General features: G+C 32.8%; 1 protein-coding gene across 1 annotated transcript; it reads right to left on the bottom strand.

The window, feature by feature from the left end:
- Positions 1–3384: 3384 nt before the first annotated feature.
- On the bottom strand, positions 3385–19545 carry LOC148270737 (low choriolytic enzyme-like). The gene is made up of 5 exons (XM_088242247.1): positions 19071–19545; positions 17711–17820; positions 11912–12116; positions 8564–8700; positions 3385–3528 (listed from the first exon to the last, which is right to left on the bottom strand). Exons 1-5 carry the CDS (start codon positions 19543–19545, stop codon positions 3439–3441), a joined length of 1017 nt encoding a protein of 338 aa, XP_088098373.1. The 3' UTR covers positions 3385–3438.
- Between the last annotated feature and the right edge of the window lie 71 nt (positions 19546–19616).

The raw sequence follows: 19616 nt of genomic DNA, 5'->3' as shown, positions 1-19616 counted from the left end.
AAATTTCTTCTGAACCCTCTCCACCATAAGAGAGTACTTTAACTCACACGGTCCCAAAATCATCGAGCCACTCTCGAGTCTACTTCGCACCAACGAGTTATAAAGAATTCTCAGTACTCGTGTACTACCAAAAACCCTGGCAGTACGCAAGACGAATCCTAACATCTTCAATGAACTACTACAAACTGTTTCGATCTGATCATGAAATGTCAGGGAACTCACAAAAGTGATGCCTAGATTTTGAACCTTCGCAATCCGCATAAGATTCTGGTCATTCATTCTATAGCGGAAGAATAGCGTTTTGTGGGCCCTGGTGAAAGACATAACTGAGCATTTTGAAATATTGAACAATAATTTATTTCGTCTTCCCCATTCAGATACGTTTAATATATCCGTTTGGGGAGAACGAAAATCATCCAAAGTTTTAACCCTCAAAAATAGTTTCAAGTCATCCGCGAATAATAAAAAACGCGATTTGACTACAACTTTTTAATATCATTGATAAAAATAGAGAACAGTAATGGACCCAAGTTGGATCCCTGGGGAACACCTGAGTAAGTATTAAAATTTTTTGATGCAAACAAGCCATCTGAAACGCATTGATTTCTGTTTCGGAGGTAGCTCGCCATTAATTTTAGCATTCCATCCGAGAAACCGATCTCACTCAGCTTGTTTCTCAGACTTACGTACTCTTAAAATAGTAGTTTTACATTTGACCCATAAGTTTCTTTGTAGACGTCGCTCAGTACGCAACTCCCGATTTGAATTCAACTATGCCGTGTTGTGTCGTTTTAAAGTGTAGAAATACTGCTGGAATCTTAAAGAAACAGGATGGGATCACATTTCATGTGCAATTAGCAAATGCGTGTGTAAGTAGCAAACGCATTACTGAAAAAGTTAATTATTTTCACATCTGTCAGATTGTCGAAGAAAACCAAATGGACATTTCGTTAGTGTTGCCAGTGTAGTATTTTTTTAACCTACTTTGCTCATCTAACGAAAGAACTAATGAAAATTGGACCTCGGATTAAACAACGTCGTGGTGGACATTTGACTGACATTATCTTTAAAACGTCAAATATTATTTAACATGATATAAAAATATCCGTTTTATGTAAAATAAAATTTGTTTATATTTTAAGTTCAAAGTTTATTAATTCAATTACTCTTATTAAATGACCCTTTACTTATCTTCTTTGTTGTGTCAATCAGTATTTCTGCGTGTTTCCGCAACAAATTGCTTTTTTTACCTTACATTTGTGTTGGGATTGTATTTTTTCCCATCAAGCAACATTACGCGGTGACTTCACGAATGCGCGCGGCAAAAGTGAGGCAAAGTGGGGGGATTTTGGACACAGTCCGATGTATTCAAATATGATTCTACGCTCCTTCTGGACTATTCTTAATTCTATGTTCTATACCAACGATAAATTTGCTACAGTCACTTGGGCTAACGAATAACCGTCAACTTAGTTTATGTAAATAATAAACTGACTTTTTATTTATTTTGTATTTTAACATACAAATTGTTATACCTACATGTATGTTTTAATATTGATTTTTATTTTAGTACAACTGAACGCATGTTATATGTTCGTGGCCGTACGACTTTTGCTCAGATACATATCTTCTTTGTCGCTCCGAGAGTGTTTAATATTTTGGAAGAGCGTATTAAGCTCTCAAGGACAAAAACTATTTTCAAGAAAGGAGTTAAGGACTGGATTTTCCTTAGTGGAAGGGATTTGAGTAGGAAACTCCTTGATGACTTTCCGAATGTTTGAATTTACTGTTTACCAAATTGATGTGCCATATATTAAGTTTTTTATAATTGTTGTTGTGTTTCTGATCTCGTGTAATATTTGTGATGATAAACTCATGTGACTGTGTCAACTAATTGCTCGTCCCATCTTTACACAGGACTTTTAGTCCCATGGAGTTGGGACTAGTGTCTCAAATAATGTGTAATAAACTACCTATAATTAAATAAATATATGTTTTTAAAAAACACTCGTTTCGAATAATGAATAAATTAAAATAAAATCGGGAATTGAACCCAAGACCTCTTGCATGATAGGCAAACGCGCTGATCATTGGACCACGACGCGGACTTAATTTTTATAGTCAACTAGCGGAACCGACAGACGTTGTCTTGCCCGAACGTTGGCTTGCCTGCTATTAGCTGGTTGAACAAACGTTTTTTTCGTTAATAAGGACACATGTTATTTATTATTGCCTTTTTTGAGCTATTTATATATTCGCAATAAGGGTTAGTTTTTAGTTTTATCTCCTTATGTGATAGGCTAAGAGGCCCCGTCGTGCTCAAATCACTACTGAAAAGAAAAATGCCTGATTTTGTCGTTAAAATGTGCAAAAACTGTCCGAATAAAAGGAAAAAGTCTTTTCGTTGATAAATAAGACACCTAGATAAGTGTATGATTGAATTCCAAAAACAAAAAATATTAAAATTCACATATTGAATTTAAGTAGTTACCTAGGAACTGGTTAATGATTGAATTCCAAAACATAATTCTTCTTATAAGGCTCAATAATTATCGCAAATGTTATACTCGCTGCATATGTATGTATACTTATTATTATGTTATCCGCACTGTAAAATGTACATACATATCTAAATTTAATATCTATTCTTAACTTCTTATTGGTAATATTTATTTTTTAGCTTACGAGAAGGCCTGTAATTGGATATTAATATATAATTTAACCTACACTGTAATTAAAAAACATTGTAATCTGTTGGCTTTCCAAAATAAAATAAATAAATAAAACAATCGATTTTTAAATAAAGAATTCTTTTTGCAAATGTCAAACTCTGCTCAACTTACCAACAGTGGTGCATTTAGTGTAAGAATCCGTTTTTCAAAAATGTATCAATAATCAGTCAAAATTATATAAACATTACTAAAAATCCACTAAAAATAAGTTTATATGCAGAAATTGTAAGGAAATTAATAAATTAAGTATCCATTAAAAACAATTGTTGTTTGTAAACATTAAAATACATTTTTTTTAATATCCGAAAAAACAACATCCTCCGAATTTATCAGAACACGCATTTTAGACGAATGTAACCCTGGAAAATCGAGGAAAACACAAATATATGCTTCTAACCTTTTTCCACTCAACGTATTAAAGATGTTATTTTGTCAACCCTGAGGACGTGAATTAGAAAATTTTGCAAAAAACCGCACGTAAGTCTGTCGAGCCGTTTTCGAGTTTTTGCGAGACAAAGGAAGGCGATTCATTATATATATACATATATATATTATTTACCCTCAAAAATTCACAAATAAAGCAATTAAAAATAATGAAATAAAACAAATTAAGTGCGTAAGGAAGTTTTCTTTAAAAATACATAAAGCAGGATTATAATAATTTAATTAAAACATGATCTCGATTTTAGGGGTCATAATTATTTATTTAATAGCCAGGGCATTTGTAAAGTTTATTTAATTTCTTGATGTCAGAAGCACTCATCTCTACTCGTTGGCCTATGGTTGCTGATGTCGACTGAAAAAAAAATCATTATTCAAATGAAAACGTTCAAAATTTAGTTTATTACACTTTTTTAATGAATTTGTAAAAACACTTTAACTTTTGAGTTGCATGTCGACCGGTTTCGAAGTAACTTCTTAATCATCAGGGCTAGAACTAACTTAGAATTTCTCACGTTGCTATTTTTAATATAAAATATTGTAAGGAAAAACTGAAGAATGAAAAGAGTAGAGAGTATGAATTCCCATGTCAAGGACTCTCTTTCAAGGTGATGCCACTGCATGACATAACCACTACTATTTTAAATATCGTTAACTTTTCTGCTCACACAAATTTAAAATACACATTTGGTCATGATATTTACAATTACAATACGCGTTACTCGGGGAATCTTAACGTGTCTTAAGTTTCGCTCAACAAAGTTCGGCAGAAGGTCTTTTAAAAATATTGGCTATTCCGAATTTAATATACTCCCCGATGAGCTAAAACGCGAAAAGTTGAATAGAAAATCCAAAAGTGCCGCAATTAAAAAATATAACTTTAATCTTTTTGATAGTTATTATTATTTTATTTATTAATTACATTTTACATAAATTTGTTAAGGACAGAGACACAGTTTATAGCGACACAATCGGGAACGACCCATGTCTCTGAATTTGCTCAGACTCGCTAGAAAATCCGTGTTGAGTCGGGGCACTTGTAATGCATTCATAACCATACATTCACACACATGCATATATATATATTCGCACATACATATTTATATTATATTTTATACATACATATACATATATATTAAGTTTATACACATCATTGATACTTTACACATTATTACATTTTCATTTATAAATACATATTAATCATTTGCCAGTTTGTCCACATTTGATCGCAGAAATTCATTCCCGTTCGATCAAACCAGTTACTCAAACCAGATATAGTTATAGTTGTTAATGTTGTTTACATAGATTGTGTAAAGTACTGTGTTTTATGTTTCTAAAATAATGTTTTCTTACTATTTTGGATGTTTTAACTATGTATGATATTATGTATAGCCACAAAAATGTTTTCTCTATATGTTCGGTCCCAAATGAGTTTTTTTTATTAACTCATGGGAGTAAAATATTTACCTTATGTATTATATGTTTTATTAATAATAATAATAATAAAAAATAACGGGAATGTTTTTTAAAAAAAGCTCTTAGTTAATTTTAATTGATTGTTTATTATGGGGAGATTTTGGTAAATGGTTTTATTTATTTCTAATCTTTCTAGATTGTCTAAACGAAGACTATTTTTAAAAACGTAAAATTTCTACACCTGTTTTTTTAATTAAAACTATGGTTTTCAGACCTAAGATGATTTGGGAATTATGAGAAGTTACCATTGTTGAAACATTTTATGTATTCTATGATTTTAATTTTAAATTAACGTAAAGTTTTTCCAACAATTCATTTTGTATATTGCCGAATGATGAAAATATATTATTTTACTATTTAAATTGAAAACATTGATATGTTAATACCTGATGGTATACATAATTTCATTAAATATTTTCAAAGAGTTATTGTAAAAAACTCATTTAGATGCAGATATGCATTCCTACAGTAAAGAGCGTTCATCATAATAATAATTAAAAGAGTGTAATTAATATGCACAGTACAAATTATATCGGAAAAAATCTACATGCACACTTATTGATGAACAATAAATCTTGTTATTTATATACTTAAAACAATATATAGGCGGCCTCCGTGGTGTAGTGGTCAAGACGCTTGACTCACACACGAAAGGTTCCGGGTTCGATTCCCGGTGAGAACACAAAAATTAAAATGTGTATTTTCTCAAGCCTGGGTTTTCTGTGATGTAATTCACCACTGTAATTGGGACTCCTGGCCTGTTGTGGTGCAAAAAAAAATTAAAAAAAATAATAAAAAAAAAAATATTCACAACTTCGTATTCTAGTTCTGCAGTAATTGATTTTAAAAAGAAACGTTATTTCAAATTTAAATTGGCCCTTGTTCTTGGAAGGACTATAATTTGTAAAATACAACATTTAAAAAAATATTTGAAAAAAAAATAATGAGAAAAAGTATTTTAGTTTAAATTAAATTAATATTACATTTTCTTAACTCATTGTTTTCTTTTATACACTCAACCCTCTAATTCAACACCGACTTTTTTTAAAAAAGGTACCACATTTGGTTAAAATTGACTACAACGATTTTTAAAATCAACATCCTGTAGATTTTAAATGCGTTCGTATGAGTTTTCTGAACGCGCCAGCTTAAGTTAAACCAGCAGTATGTCATTCGGTGAAAAGAAACTTTAAAAGAAAATATTTTACTTTTAATTTATTTTGAAAAACAATCGTTTATAGAGGCTAGACGCAAAAAGTTTAAAATTACGTCATAATCATTCGCTTTCCGCACCTAATGGTGCATAGGGCACTGTATTGGTACACCAATTGCAGCGAATCTTGATCATTTTATGAAGGTAAAATGATCAGTATTACTCTTCAGGTACCAGTCCAGGGACTATTTATTTATTTAATACACAAAACACACAATTTTATCATAGAGCACAATTATATTTTTTTATGTCCCGACTTCCGAAAATTCCGTGTTAAGTCTTCTATATATAAATCAAAAACATTTATTAACATATTAAAAAATTAGCTAACTTTTCGAAAGATGAAATTTACCGACATCGGCAGGGCCTTAATGTCTGGTCTCTTATCTCTCTGAGATAATTTTTTTTCTTGTTTATTTTATATTTTTTAAATATTTTTTTCATAACTCTTAAAAAATAATGTTTCAACTAGAAAAAAATTAAATATCCCAAAGTTCAGACATTTGCAAAAAAAACATGGAGACATACTGTTTAATAATTCCTTTTCCACGATTCATAAAAACAAACATATAATTAAGCACTGTTAAAACAAAATAAATTCAAAATCACAAATACGTCGCTCATTCTACATGCGTGCATCGCCCATCACTATCAATAACCGACGGAATCTGTTTGATACAAACACTGGCCACAGAATAGCGTATCTGTCCTTTTTGTTATGTGTTCTCTCTAATACAGATTTATTGCTGTGTTCGCGGAATTCGTTGTTAGAATAAATATTTTTTGTATTAAAATTTGAAAGCGGCCTCCGTGGTGTAATAGTTAAGACACTTATTAACGCACAAAGGGTTCCGGGTTCGATTCCCGGTGAGAACACAAAATGAATCATTGTGATTTTTCTAAAGCCTGGGTGCTCTGTGTTGTAATTCACTCCTGTCTGCGGTCTCTTGGCCTGTTGTGGTGTAAAAAAAAACAAAAAAAACAATATTTTTAATTCAGCACAATACAACTTTATAATTTAAAACAATAAGAGATATATAATATCAAGTCTTGTATCGTATGTAGACTAGTGTGACACCACAGCCACACAAGATTTACTGAATTTATTTCTTGATATATTTTTTCGGTATATTATGTTGTTTACAATACGTAACTCATGTTGTTTTTAACATGTTTTTCAAACGTTAATTTAGTGAACTATTTACATATATACTTGTTTATGTACCAATCCATAAGGGTTTTTTTAATAACCTGTAGCTTGTTTTTTTATTGATTAATGTGTTGACTTCCCCGCAAACCAGGTGGTCAGACCTTGATCCGCGCGCCGGCATCTGACCCGCGCAGCGCCCTAAATCGCTCGCCACTATGGCCACGCACTAATCGATTGTCATTAGGCTTACCGAATAATCAAGAAATTGATAAAAAGAAGAGCTACAACATAACACTTAATACATTCTGGTCTTGGAGATGTCAGGAGTTATTCTAAGTTTATGAATTTTGAATAATATCACTCGTCTTTTATTTCTATTATAAATTACAATGAGCTTCCCCTACAAATTTTAAGTAGATAAAAGTAAAAAAAACTTGACTGTTTTGGATAATATCACATTCTGAAATGTTAATTTAATAGGGCCTCGATTATGATGGGAAGATAAAGACGTCATACCTTCACCTTGACGGTAAAGTTGAACATAAATTCCCTCTAGTGATTATAAAGATATACTACCGACCCCCCACCTTCAAGTTTTGGGTAGGTACATGGATATGAAACAGGAGGAAGCGTACGTCGCGGTACACATATCTACGCTCTAAAATGACATAGCTTCAGTATGACGCCATTGTTGAAGATAAAATTCTCCCAACCGACTACAAAGATATACTATCGATACCCCCTCACCATCAAGTTTTTATGTAAGTACATCGATTTATACCGACGGGTTTAGAACCACTCGATACGTTTATCTAAGTGTCGAAAATTTTGTTCCACCGAGCAATTTTTCCTTTGGTTATGATTTATTAAAATTTTTAATCGTTTTGAGGTTGGCACTTTTTAAAAAAAAGCCTATTAAAAATATGAGAGAGAAATAAGTAAATTTTGAAGTCGAATTAAATTTCTACATAACTGTCACTTTAATAAAACAAACGCCTAGATGTAAAAATAATGTCGCTAGATTCTGTCGTATTAACAAAAATGAGTATCTAGGCATTAGAAAGTTACAACTCTTTTTAGTTATTTTTTTTTTTCATCGGTTTTACTATCTTTCCAAAGGTATGTATCGAGACGTTAAAAGAGCCGGCTTTGTATTCGATCAGTAGATACATGCAGACGATCGTTAAGCGTACCGTCTAGGTGATTTCCAAAAGTCATACAAAATTAATGTTCAAGCGAGCATTTACTGCTTGAATTGGGATTTATTAGAGTTTATAATCGCTTTGAAGTGAGTAGTTTTTATTACAGAAGCCTATTTAAACTATAAATGAGAACTATTTTAAATGTTAATGGCGTAAGGAACGCGGACTAATTGTCTGCGGTCATTTCATTGGCTTGTTGATCATATGCTGTCTATATGACAAGTAGGTAGAACATACCGAGGTAAGATACAGATAGTATAGAAGTTAAGTATACCGTCTCGATATATACAAATGAATAAAGCGTTCATAATCGAGGCACTGGGGAGGATGTTACTAAAGAAAAATATACCTTTAACGGAATCATAGTCTTGCTGCCATCAATACTGAATCCATACTCTGAGTAGTGCAGGATACTGCCATAGTCGTACGTGACTCCGTAGTCATTTACTTGAGAAGTTGTGTATTTATCAAAGTTGTGCTCGTGACCTGGAATCAAATAATCAGAACGCCGTTTAAAAACCTATTTTATTTATTTTATTGGGTAAATAAACAGTATGTATACAAATATTGACAACTTCTTTGTATATTAGTGTACACTCATACACTCACCAAAGAAAATGTTTACACTTAATACAATAATTTAAATTTTGTTCACGTAGACTCAGAAATAATGAAATTCTGTTCCTCGGTTATCATAAGACTAATTATGGTTTCCATGCACCTCTATCCAGAATGATTAGATTTGTAAATGAAAATGAAAAATTTTATTTTTATTTTTTTTTCAAAAATATTTACAAAATAGTCTTAAATTAAAGTCCTGCTGAGTTGCATACGTACAACTCGTCAGCAGGTTCTTATAAATTACATCGATTATTTACACTTAACCAACATTGACAATAATTATATTTAAAAAACCTTACATATTACATTATGAAAAATTAAAAACCATCGCTAATACAAAAAACTTTTTACTAATATCCATAATTTGAGCAAACGTCGCACTCCTGTATTCAACTCAGTATTTTAAATATTGTTTGGTAACATGTTAAATATTTTAAGCACACTGTATTGCAGTGTCCTTTTGCCATATTTATTGCAATATCAAACAGCTAGCCCTTCTATACTAGTAAACCTGGTGTTGTAATCATGTACCAACTTGTGTTTATACTCGAAGTGTGACGCACGCTGACAAATTAATTTGTACCAAAGTAGAGCCCTAACAGATAATTTATTTACAGATTTATACATCAATGATATTGAAATATTGTGCCTTTGGCGGTATGCATCTTTATGTACTAGCAATTTGATCATAGAACTTTGCAAAGTTTGAATAAAATTAATATTGGTTTCACTTGATAACCCCCAGGAAGGTATAGCGTATCGTATAATTGATTCAGAGAGAGACAAATAAATAATTTTTAAATTATTAACGGAACATAATATTTTAATATGTACATTCTATTACTTATTTATTTTAATCACTTACATTGATTGATTGTAAATTGAGTTTTTTACAAAAAGGCTGAAGAAATATTCCCAATAAATTGACTGTATATTTGTAGAATTAACCTGGATTCCATAATGCCTATCTTATGTATTAATTTATCTTTGCTTTTCTTTGTTGTATTCCTTTTATTATTTGTAACTGTATTATTGTAATTTGTTTAACTTAGACAGTGTCCGTAAATTTGTTAAATAAAAAAAATAATCTAACAAACTAGCGGACCCGACAGACGTTGTCCTTCCCAAACGTTAGGTTGCCTGCTATAAGCTTGGAAAAAGACTTTTCATTGATAAGTAGGTACCTAAATACGTGTTTATGATTGAATTCCAAAACATAAAATAATTCGTTTTAAAATATTGAATTTAAGCTGGTATCTAGGTACTTGTTTATGTACTTGTTTATGGTTGAATTCCAAAACTTTATTATTAATTTTTATATATATAATTATTTTTGCAAATGTCAAACATTACTCTTCTCACCAACAGGGGTGCACTGTATTCAGGAATGAAATTTTCAAAAATGCATCGAATGTCAGTTCATATTGTTTTAGCATTACCAAAAATCCAGTAAAAAGAAATAAATTTGAAGAAATTATAAGGAAAGTACAGAAAGAATCTGATTGGGATCTATAAAAAGTGAATGTTGTCTATAAACATTCAAAAACAAGCTTTTTTTAAACACAAAAAAACAACATCCAATGCAATGCAACCCTGGTAGGTCGATGGAAAAAAGATTTATGTTTCTAACTTTTTTTACAGATTCTATTGAAAATTTTAATATCTACGAACACGCGCAGCGCAAAGATTTACATTTCGCGGAAAACCGCACATGAATAGGTTATGCCGTTTAGGAGGAGTTCAGTTATAAAGATTTGAAAGATAGGAAATAAAAAATATATTTATAATAATAAAGATAATTAAATATCTGCTTCTCTCAATATTTCTATGATATTTTTTATCTAAATTTACATATATTGTCATTAAAAATATCAGCCTCGGTGAATCAATTGTTATATCAGTCGCATATTCTAAGTATCGTAGATTGTTTAAAATAGTTTGTTGACGCGTTTACTGTGTAAAGCAGAAGATTTTGTCTTGTCGGTCTAGATGGCACACGGAACGAAAATCTTTCAAGTGGATTAGGGGAAATAATTGTATTATTTATTAATTTGTATAAAATTAACTGGCCTAACATTATTCTTCGATTTTAAATAGAGTTAATTCCGTGGTACTGCATACTTTCAGCATGGTTAGGGAAGTTAAGGTTTAACCGGTAGTCAACCTGCTTGAATATTCTTTGGTGGACCTTTTCTAGTCTATTAATACTAACAGTATAGTAAGGTGATCAAATGGGAGTACTGTATTCTAGCTGGGGACGAACAAATGTTTTGTAAAGTTTTTCATATGTCTCTGCATGTTTAAATGGTTTTGATACGCATGATTTTATATGTTTTTTTCAGGACTGAATCCATATGAAGTTTCGTATCAATAATAACATCTAAGTCGCGAATTTGACTATTTGTTATAGAAATAGGGGTGTTATTGAAAGAGAAAAGAATTATTATTTATAATGTGCGTATAATTAAAATTACAAATAAACCAATGATATTGTTTTAGAAAACGCAGATTTAACAATCCAAATTTTTTTCAAGAGAGCGTTTAAATTGATTGCCACGCATTATTAATTTAATCTTCATGTACAAATAATAAATATTTTGGCGGATTAACTGTTAAAAGCACTATCTTTCAGACAGTCAAAAACATACTGGTGAATAGAAGAGTTTGTCAAAAATAATGTATTTAATAATTCGGGTGTCTACCAATTAAATTGCAATTCTTGTTCTTCAATCTACATTGGAAGAACGTCAAGAAATTTTGATACTCGTGTTAAAGAACACATAATTTTTATCTTTATTATTTAGTAAGAATCTACCAATATTATTAAGTCCAATATTATAAGTCATTAACCCTCGGTGGTGGCGTAGTGAAGCATGTGTCTAACCTGCATGTCGATTTTATATTTTTGCAAATCTACTATGGTGAAGGTGTGTAGTGGTATTTGCATGTTGGTGTAGTGTTGTTGTCCTGACGAAGAGACGGGTTATGTCTCGAAACCGGTAGACAGATAAGTCGGTGAGTGGTTTTATACAAATTTTATTAACATAATATTAATTTTCTTTTATTCATGTCTTACCTTCCTTGATCTTATCCCAGACAACCTTGACGTACTCGTCTCTGTTGTGAGTGGACTGCATGTGGTAGAAGCCGGTGGCATGCAAGAATTCGTGGATGATGGTTCCATGCTTGAAACAGCCACTTCCAGGAGTGTTGAAGTAAAGGTTCAGGGTTTGGGCACCTCCTGACATACCAACTTGTGACCTGCACCCAGAACTACCAGGCTAAAAAATAATATGAACTGTAAGTGTCAATCTGAATCTGATAGCTAATTAAAACATTTTGTATTATGGACATAAAATAAAATAAAATTAGTGCATTTTGCAATTTCAAAGGTATTTTTTTACAATTTTTTATTGTGTTTAATAAATATCTTTTTAAATTAAATTTATCAATAGAATTGAGTCGAGTAAGTTACTAATACTGAAAAGATTGTTTAAAATTTACAATTGTAAGACTCACTAAGAAAATAATGTCTTTAAAACTGTGCAGAAATTGCATAATGCACATTTTGTACGAAAAAAACAATGTTATGAAAAAAAAAATTCAAAACCCTGTTGACCTAGCGCGGATGTCAAATTGCTGACAGTTAGGGAAGTAGAAAATGATCTCAATTCTATACTCGAAAAATGAGAGAACAATTTGGACGGCTACTATGAAACCCGTAAACCCTTACTTAAGCAATAAGTAAAAGTACTTATTCCACATACCCAAAAACCATTTTAAAGACCTTGGGTCCGTGCTATTGGTTTTGTTGGTACAAAAAAGCAATGCTTTTTCGATAAACTAGTTACTCTTTTTAAAATTTCAACTTCATATATCGTGATTTTAATTGAGTCTAACTCAACTACTTTCACTGCCCCTTTCACTGTGAGTTCCGCAAATTATATATTTGACCTTGTCGGATATTGTCATTCTTCCCATGCCCGTACTGCAAACATTAATGGTAGCAAAAACTATGTTCACTTGTATCAAATTCAGTTAGAAAAGTCTGTCCATAAAAACGAAAAAATGTTTTAGTCTTTATTCAATTGTTATATTTTGTTTATTTTTTTTTTTATATTTATTTATTTATTCATTTTATTATTATTTTATTATTATCATTATATTACATACACAAAATTATAATTTGTGTAAAGTTGCTTTGACTGTCTAACTAGGGTTATTTACCCCGTTCTAAGACAGTCAAAAAATATATAAAACAGTAATCAATATATAGAAACAGTTATAAAGATACAGGACAAAGTGAAAAACAAAGTAAAAAATGGAGTAAAAACAAAATAAAATGTAATAAAAACATAGTAAAATTGTAATAAAAACATGGTAAAAATATAGTAAAAAAAACGTGGCAAAAGCATAATAAAAACGAAGTAATAAATGCAGTGAAAACATAGTAAAAACCATTAAAATATATAAATATGTCTATAAAAATATTTTGAAACTCAGTAAAATGCAAAATAAAAACAGAATACATAGTAAGAAACATATTTTAAGTCATAATAAAAAAATGAATGTATGTTATATAGCAAAAAGTATATTTAAAGAAAGAAAAAAAAACATAGCAAAATACCGAGTAGAAAGAGAAAAAAAACGACCTTTTAAAAAATAAAGTAAAAGATGTAATATTTTTTTTTTTTTAATGCATAGTTAAAATAAATTCAAAAGTCAAGAGGATCTTAAAAATTAAATCAGTTAAAAACTAAAAATATATATAAACAATTAAAATTATTATTACAATATTAATACGGTATAAGAATAAAAACACAAAGTATTAAAACATATTTGTCCCGATAAACTATTAAAGAATAGTTTGGCGTCAGGAGCTCAGACATTAGTTTTTATTATGATTCAAATAAAAGTGTACAGACGTAATATTGTACAAATATAAATTAATGATCATGTATTTATTTACAATATTTTGAGATTATCCAAATGTTTGTGGGCAAAAAACTGGATTTAACCCCCTAGGTAGTCACTAAGATTTGTGGAATTCCAACTATCCATGCGCTCTGTAGCTGCAAGACTTGTTGTAATCCAACTTCTATTTTTATACATTTGATTCATATTTCTTTTTATTTTTTTTTATTTTATTTTATTTTGGAAAGCCAACAGATTACAATGTTTATTAATTACAGTGTAGGTTAAATTATATATTAAGATCCAATTACAGGCCTTCTCGTAAGCTAAAAGATAAATATTACCAATAAGAAGTTAAGAATAGATATTAAATTTAGATATGTATGTACATTTTACAGTGCGGATAACATAATAATAAGTATACATACATATGCAGCGAGTATAACATTTGCGATAATTATTGAGCCTTATAAGAAGAACAACTTAATTGAAGAAAATAATAATTATAAAAATAAAATAAAAAAACTCAAAAACTAAAATAAAATAAAGTGTTTATAATAATTAACCAAATATCAAACTCACATACACATGTACATGTACATATCCATACACAATGTAACTGCACAGGTAGGTATTTCGGTTAAATAAGATATTATATAAGAGAATATTAAAAAACATATTTAAAAAAAATAAAAAATAAAAAAAATTAGTGAAACATAAATTGATTTTCAATTACTTTTCTAAAATTGTTGCATGTTATATTATTAATATCAATATGGTTAAATTTATTGTTATACAGATTGCAAGTTCTACATATATAAGAATTTTGGCAAGCATTAGTTTTATATTTAAAAATATGAAATTGGTTTTTGTTTCTGGTCTGCGCTACAGGGATCCTAAAACCAATTAGGGATAGGAGCTGTGGACAGTCAACCTGATTATTCATAATTTTGTACAGATATACAAGGTCAGCTACGTTTCTACGGGTTTTCAGTGGTTTTAGGTTAAGATGAGTGAGAAATTCATTGGTTTCATTTTCTGAAACCCTTAATTTAAATCTGCAGTATGATATAAATTTTGATTGAATAGATTCAATTCGATTAATGTATTTTTTATAATGAGGGTTCCAGGCAGGTGACGCAAATTCTAACTGACTTCTTACATATGTACAGTACAATAGTCTAATGGTTTGTATATTACTAAAGTCATTGCCTATGCGAATTAGGAAACCCAACATTTGATAAGCTTTTTTAACGATTGCATTAATGTGAGCTTCAAAAGTTAATTTAGAATCAAGTATAATTCCAAGATCGCGAATTTCGTTTACTCTAGAGAGGATATTGTTATCAATTGTGTAGTTAAAATTAGTTTTTATTTTATTTCTAGTGAAGGTCATTACATAACATTTATTAGTATTTAGTTTAAGGTGATTTAGTTTGCAGTATTCATTTAGCCTAATAAGATCTTCTTGAAAATTAGAGCAATCTTGATGTGAATTGATTTCAGAATAAATTTTCATGTCGTCTGCAAAAAGTAAAAATTTGGCAAATTTAAAACATTTACTGATGTCATTGATGAAGATGATAAAAAGTAGCGGCCCCAAGTGCGATCCTTGGAGAACACCTGAGGGCACGCTTACGTCCTTTGAGATAAACCCGTTAATGGCCACTGATTGAAGTCTATTACTTAAGTAGGAAACGAGCCACCTGTACAGATCACCATGAATTTTTTTTTTCGTTCGATTTCGTTTTTTTAAATCACTTAAACTCAGAAAAAAAATAAAAAGTTAATAAGGGCGAGATTTCTTATAATCCATGCACTCTGTAGCTGCAAGACGTGCTTTAATCTAGCTCTTAGATATATCATAATTGTAAAACATCATAATTGGAGACGAGGAACTAGAATCTAACCGTCAATGCGCTCTGTAGCTGCAAGACATGTTGGGATATTTATTTATTGTACAGCGCTCTTGAGGGCCCTTTAAAAAAAAAGGATTGGTTTGGAAATGAACATTCATAAAACAAAGATTATGAGTTCAACAGGACGAGATATATTCATTAACGATGATAAAATCGAAGTGGTTGATGAATATATTTATCTAGGACACAAAGTCAAACTTGGTAAAGATAACCAGATAGCGGAGTTACCAATAAGAATAGGGCTAAGTTGGGCTGCTTTCGGCAAACTTAAATATATTTTTGAAAATAAACAAGTCCCTATATGCTTGAAAAGACAATTATATGAATCGTGCATATTGCCGGTGACAACATACGGACTAAAAACCATGTCTATAACACAAAAAAAGTAGCCAGAAATTAAAATTCACACAACGATCCATGGAAAGACAGATGCTCGGTGTATGTCTAAGAGACAAAATAAGAAATGAAGAAATAAGGCGCCGAACCGGAGTCGTGGATATCATGGATCGTGCTGCGAAATTAAAATGGCAGTGGGCAGGACACTTGGCGAGGCAAAATGATGGCAGGTGGACACCCAGAATAATAAAGTGGAGACCGCGGGAAAACAAAAGAAGTGTTGGAAGGCCACAGAAAAGATAGGTCGACGACATTGCCTCTGTTGCCGGTAAAACGTGGATGATGAAAGCGGGTGATAGGAAGGAATGGAGACGTTTGGAAGAGGCCTTTATCCAGCAGTGGAGAGGATAAGGCTGCAGAAGAAGAAGAAGAAGAAGAAGAAGAAGAAGCCCTTGAGGTGAATTTCACAAAAATCGGGTTATATAAATTATCCACATAAATAAATTAAACAATTCGGAAATTCTTGAAACAAAAAAGCCGTCGAACAAAATTTCAATATTATAAATAACCAGTTAATTTAATTAATAAAGTCCTATTTTTCATATTTTCCCTTATGTTTTCACCACCTTAAACACAAATCACCCCCTCCCCCCCCCTTTTCTTTACCACCTCATCTACCCATATCGACACCCACTAATCTGTTCACTGTTTCTTTTACATATGTAGGAGTATGTTTAGTTATTATATAACCCTGGAGAGGGCTACGTATAGTTGCTGATACTAGTCGGCTGTGTGAATAAAAAGTGGTTCATAAAACAAAGTTATTTTATTTATACCTCTAAAATATAACAATGAACCACAAAGTTAGTGCTTCAAATATCCAAAATTTGGTTGATAGGTACTACGTTTGACCATTTCAACACCACGGGTGGTGGAAATTAAGCAATCAGTACTCAGTCAGTAAAAAGTCAATAGTAATCAGTTGATAATTTCTGTTCGGATATGGAGTTTAAAGTCTGCAGTTTTTGCCAAAACTTCTACGCTTTATTCACGATTTCGTATCTTATTTAATTGGCCTGACTTATAAATCTGGTATAAAATTATGCCTAGCCACAGTGGTAAAATAAGGATGATGTAGTAAAAATTCTATCTTATAAACCTCGCATAAAGTTATACCTGCGTCCAACGTAGTATAACGTTGGAATAAGCCTGCGATCTGTCATGTCACATTTTTTACTAATAAAATAGATTGCATTTATCTCGAATTTAAACAATTTAGAAAACATGCTAACTTTTTAAAGATTTCAAAGTGAAATTATATTTTATTAATTTTATGAAATTATATTATATCTGACATTATATACAACACCAGTAGAGTTTCAACAATATGTTTTAAAATAAACCTGTATAAATGAAATCAGTATTTCCATAATTTTAACATTAATTTTAAAGTCATACCCTCACAAATATTTTTAAATAATGGAAGGTTTTCCCCAATATAACCTCAGAAAAATATACTCAGTATACAATTGATTTTTAATTATTCTACTTATTTTGTTTGAGCTTGGTATAAGGAACTCTAAGTAAGGCCCAATATGTAATAAAAAACGCACGAAGCATCATCATTTTTCTTCTGACATCTCCAAGTGAAGTGAGAGCTCCCTGCTAATAAACGCCTACACAATTAGTAAAATATATTTTCTTACCGTGACGTGGATATAGTTGACGGTACTAGAGGTTCGCTTCACGAACTTCAAACAGGAAACCTTTGCAATAGCCGCTAAACCGCTTTCGATGGCAGCCGTTTGTCTGGCATCTAAAAATAATAGAATATAAATTTAAAAATGGCTTAGTTTTATCAAAATAAAAAATACTGAACTTCCTCATTATAATACCACTATAATTTTGTTAAACTGTACTAGAGATAGCACGAATATAGAACTTATAACAGGGTAGTCAGAGACGCTGTACTGTGTCCGGTGTTCGTTTGAAAGAGATTCAGTCAGTTATTATCAATGAGCGGGATTGCACGTTTCTTAAATGACTGGGCATATGTATGATTTTTAATTTATATTGCTACAACAGGCCGAAATTCTATGATTATTTTTATTAATTATGAAAAAGGAGTTATTAAACCGCGAGTCTCTATGTTTGTAACAGACGCGGCGGATCACTGCTTCGTCCGTAGCAATCGCGCCCGTCACAAGAACTGTATTTCTATAGGTGCTGGTGTCAAACGCAGAGTGGCCGGGCGTAGGCGGGCCTCGGCCGACGAACGATAAGCTCCGGGGGAGGTATCGTCGCCTAGAGATCCCTTGCGGGGTCGCTAGCGAGTAGCGCTGGCGGCCGCAATCCTGAGTCAGGCAACCGGGTTGTAAGGCCGGTATCTCTCCGTCGGTGGGAACGGCGGGGTGTGTTCCGGGGAAGTATCCAAGGGTCCAAATTATCCGGGGTCCAAAATCCAATCCAAAGAGTATCCGAGTTCCAAGTCCAGGGGGGTAGCGGTGTTCGAATCCAGGTGGCGATGAGGTCCGGTTTGAAGCGAGGTAGGGAGGTGAAGTGGAGAGTAGAAAGCCTTAGTAGTGTGGTGAGATGACTGACTTTATTTTTCCCCGGCGGGGCTATATATACAACATTTTGCCGTGCGGCGGTGGGCTAGGCCAATAGCGGGCGGTGCTAGGTTGACCAATCACGCGGCGAGAGAGATAGCGAGCACATTTGCCGGCTCTATCGGTCTCTCTCGCGCCACGTATAAGGTCCCCACCCTCCCGCTACCGGCCGCAGTTCCCCGCCGACCGCGCGGCGATCAACACTTATACAGAACAACATAAAAACACATTATGGGCATACAAATATTTTCATGAATTCTAATCTATATGTGGGCTTCAGTATGGCGATCACCACCCCCGAAAGTGACAAATACTAGTCTTTATTGAGGAGGTGGTAGATCGCTTACACATACTGAAGCCTCCTATGCTACATTAAAACCCCAGGAAGGGCCGCCAAGTTGGTGCATGTACTTTTACGTCGGCAACACTCCCCCCTGCCGAGGAGGCATCTCTGCGCCGACGTCGTCCTTGATTTGCAACACGGCGAGCTTGACGGCGGGTCGTGTGTAGGTTCCGGTGGCTGTCTGGACCCGGGCGCTCCTGACTTGTCCATCCTTCCCTGGTGTGACTGCTATGACGCGTCCCCGCGGCCATTCATTCCGCGGGAGGGCGGCGTCCGTTATTATGACCAGGTCATCGACCATGATCGGTGTGGCGGCCTGTTGCCACTTCCGTCGCTGTGCCAACGTCGGGAGATATTCCCTCATCCATCTTTTCCAAAATGCGTCGGCTAGTTTCTGCGCCACCCGCCATTGTTTTCTGAGGCACAGTTCGGGCGGCGCGTCTCTGTAATCGGCCAGATGCGGCTGGGCCCCGCTCGACCCGATGAGAAAGTGCATCGGAGTCAGCGGAGCGTCGTCTCGGCTATCAAGCGAGACGTGGGTTAGGGGCCGAGTGTTTACTGTGTACTCGGCCTCCGCTATCGCTGTCATTAGCGTTTCCTCTCGGGGGCTTGTTCCTTTAGAATCACCATAAGCGCCCCCTTTATCGACCGGACGAGCCA

Source organism: Micrasema longulum, unplaced genomic scaffold (assembly GCF_059751315.1).
Source record: "Micrasema longulum isolate JH-2025_06_02 unplaced genomic scaffold, ASM5975131v1 h1tg003511l, whole genome shotgun sequence".
Taxonomy (NCBI): Eukaryota; Metazoa; Arthropoda; class Insecta; order Trichoptera; family Brachycentridae; genus Micrasema; species Micrasema longulum.
The sequence above is the reverse complement of the archived record's forward strand: the minus strand, read 5'-3'. Positions and strand labels throughout refer to the sequence as shown.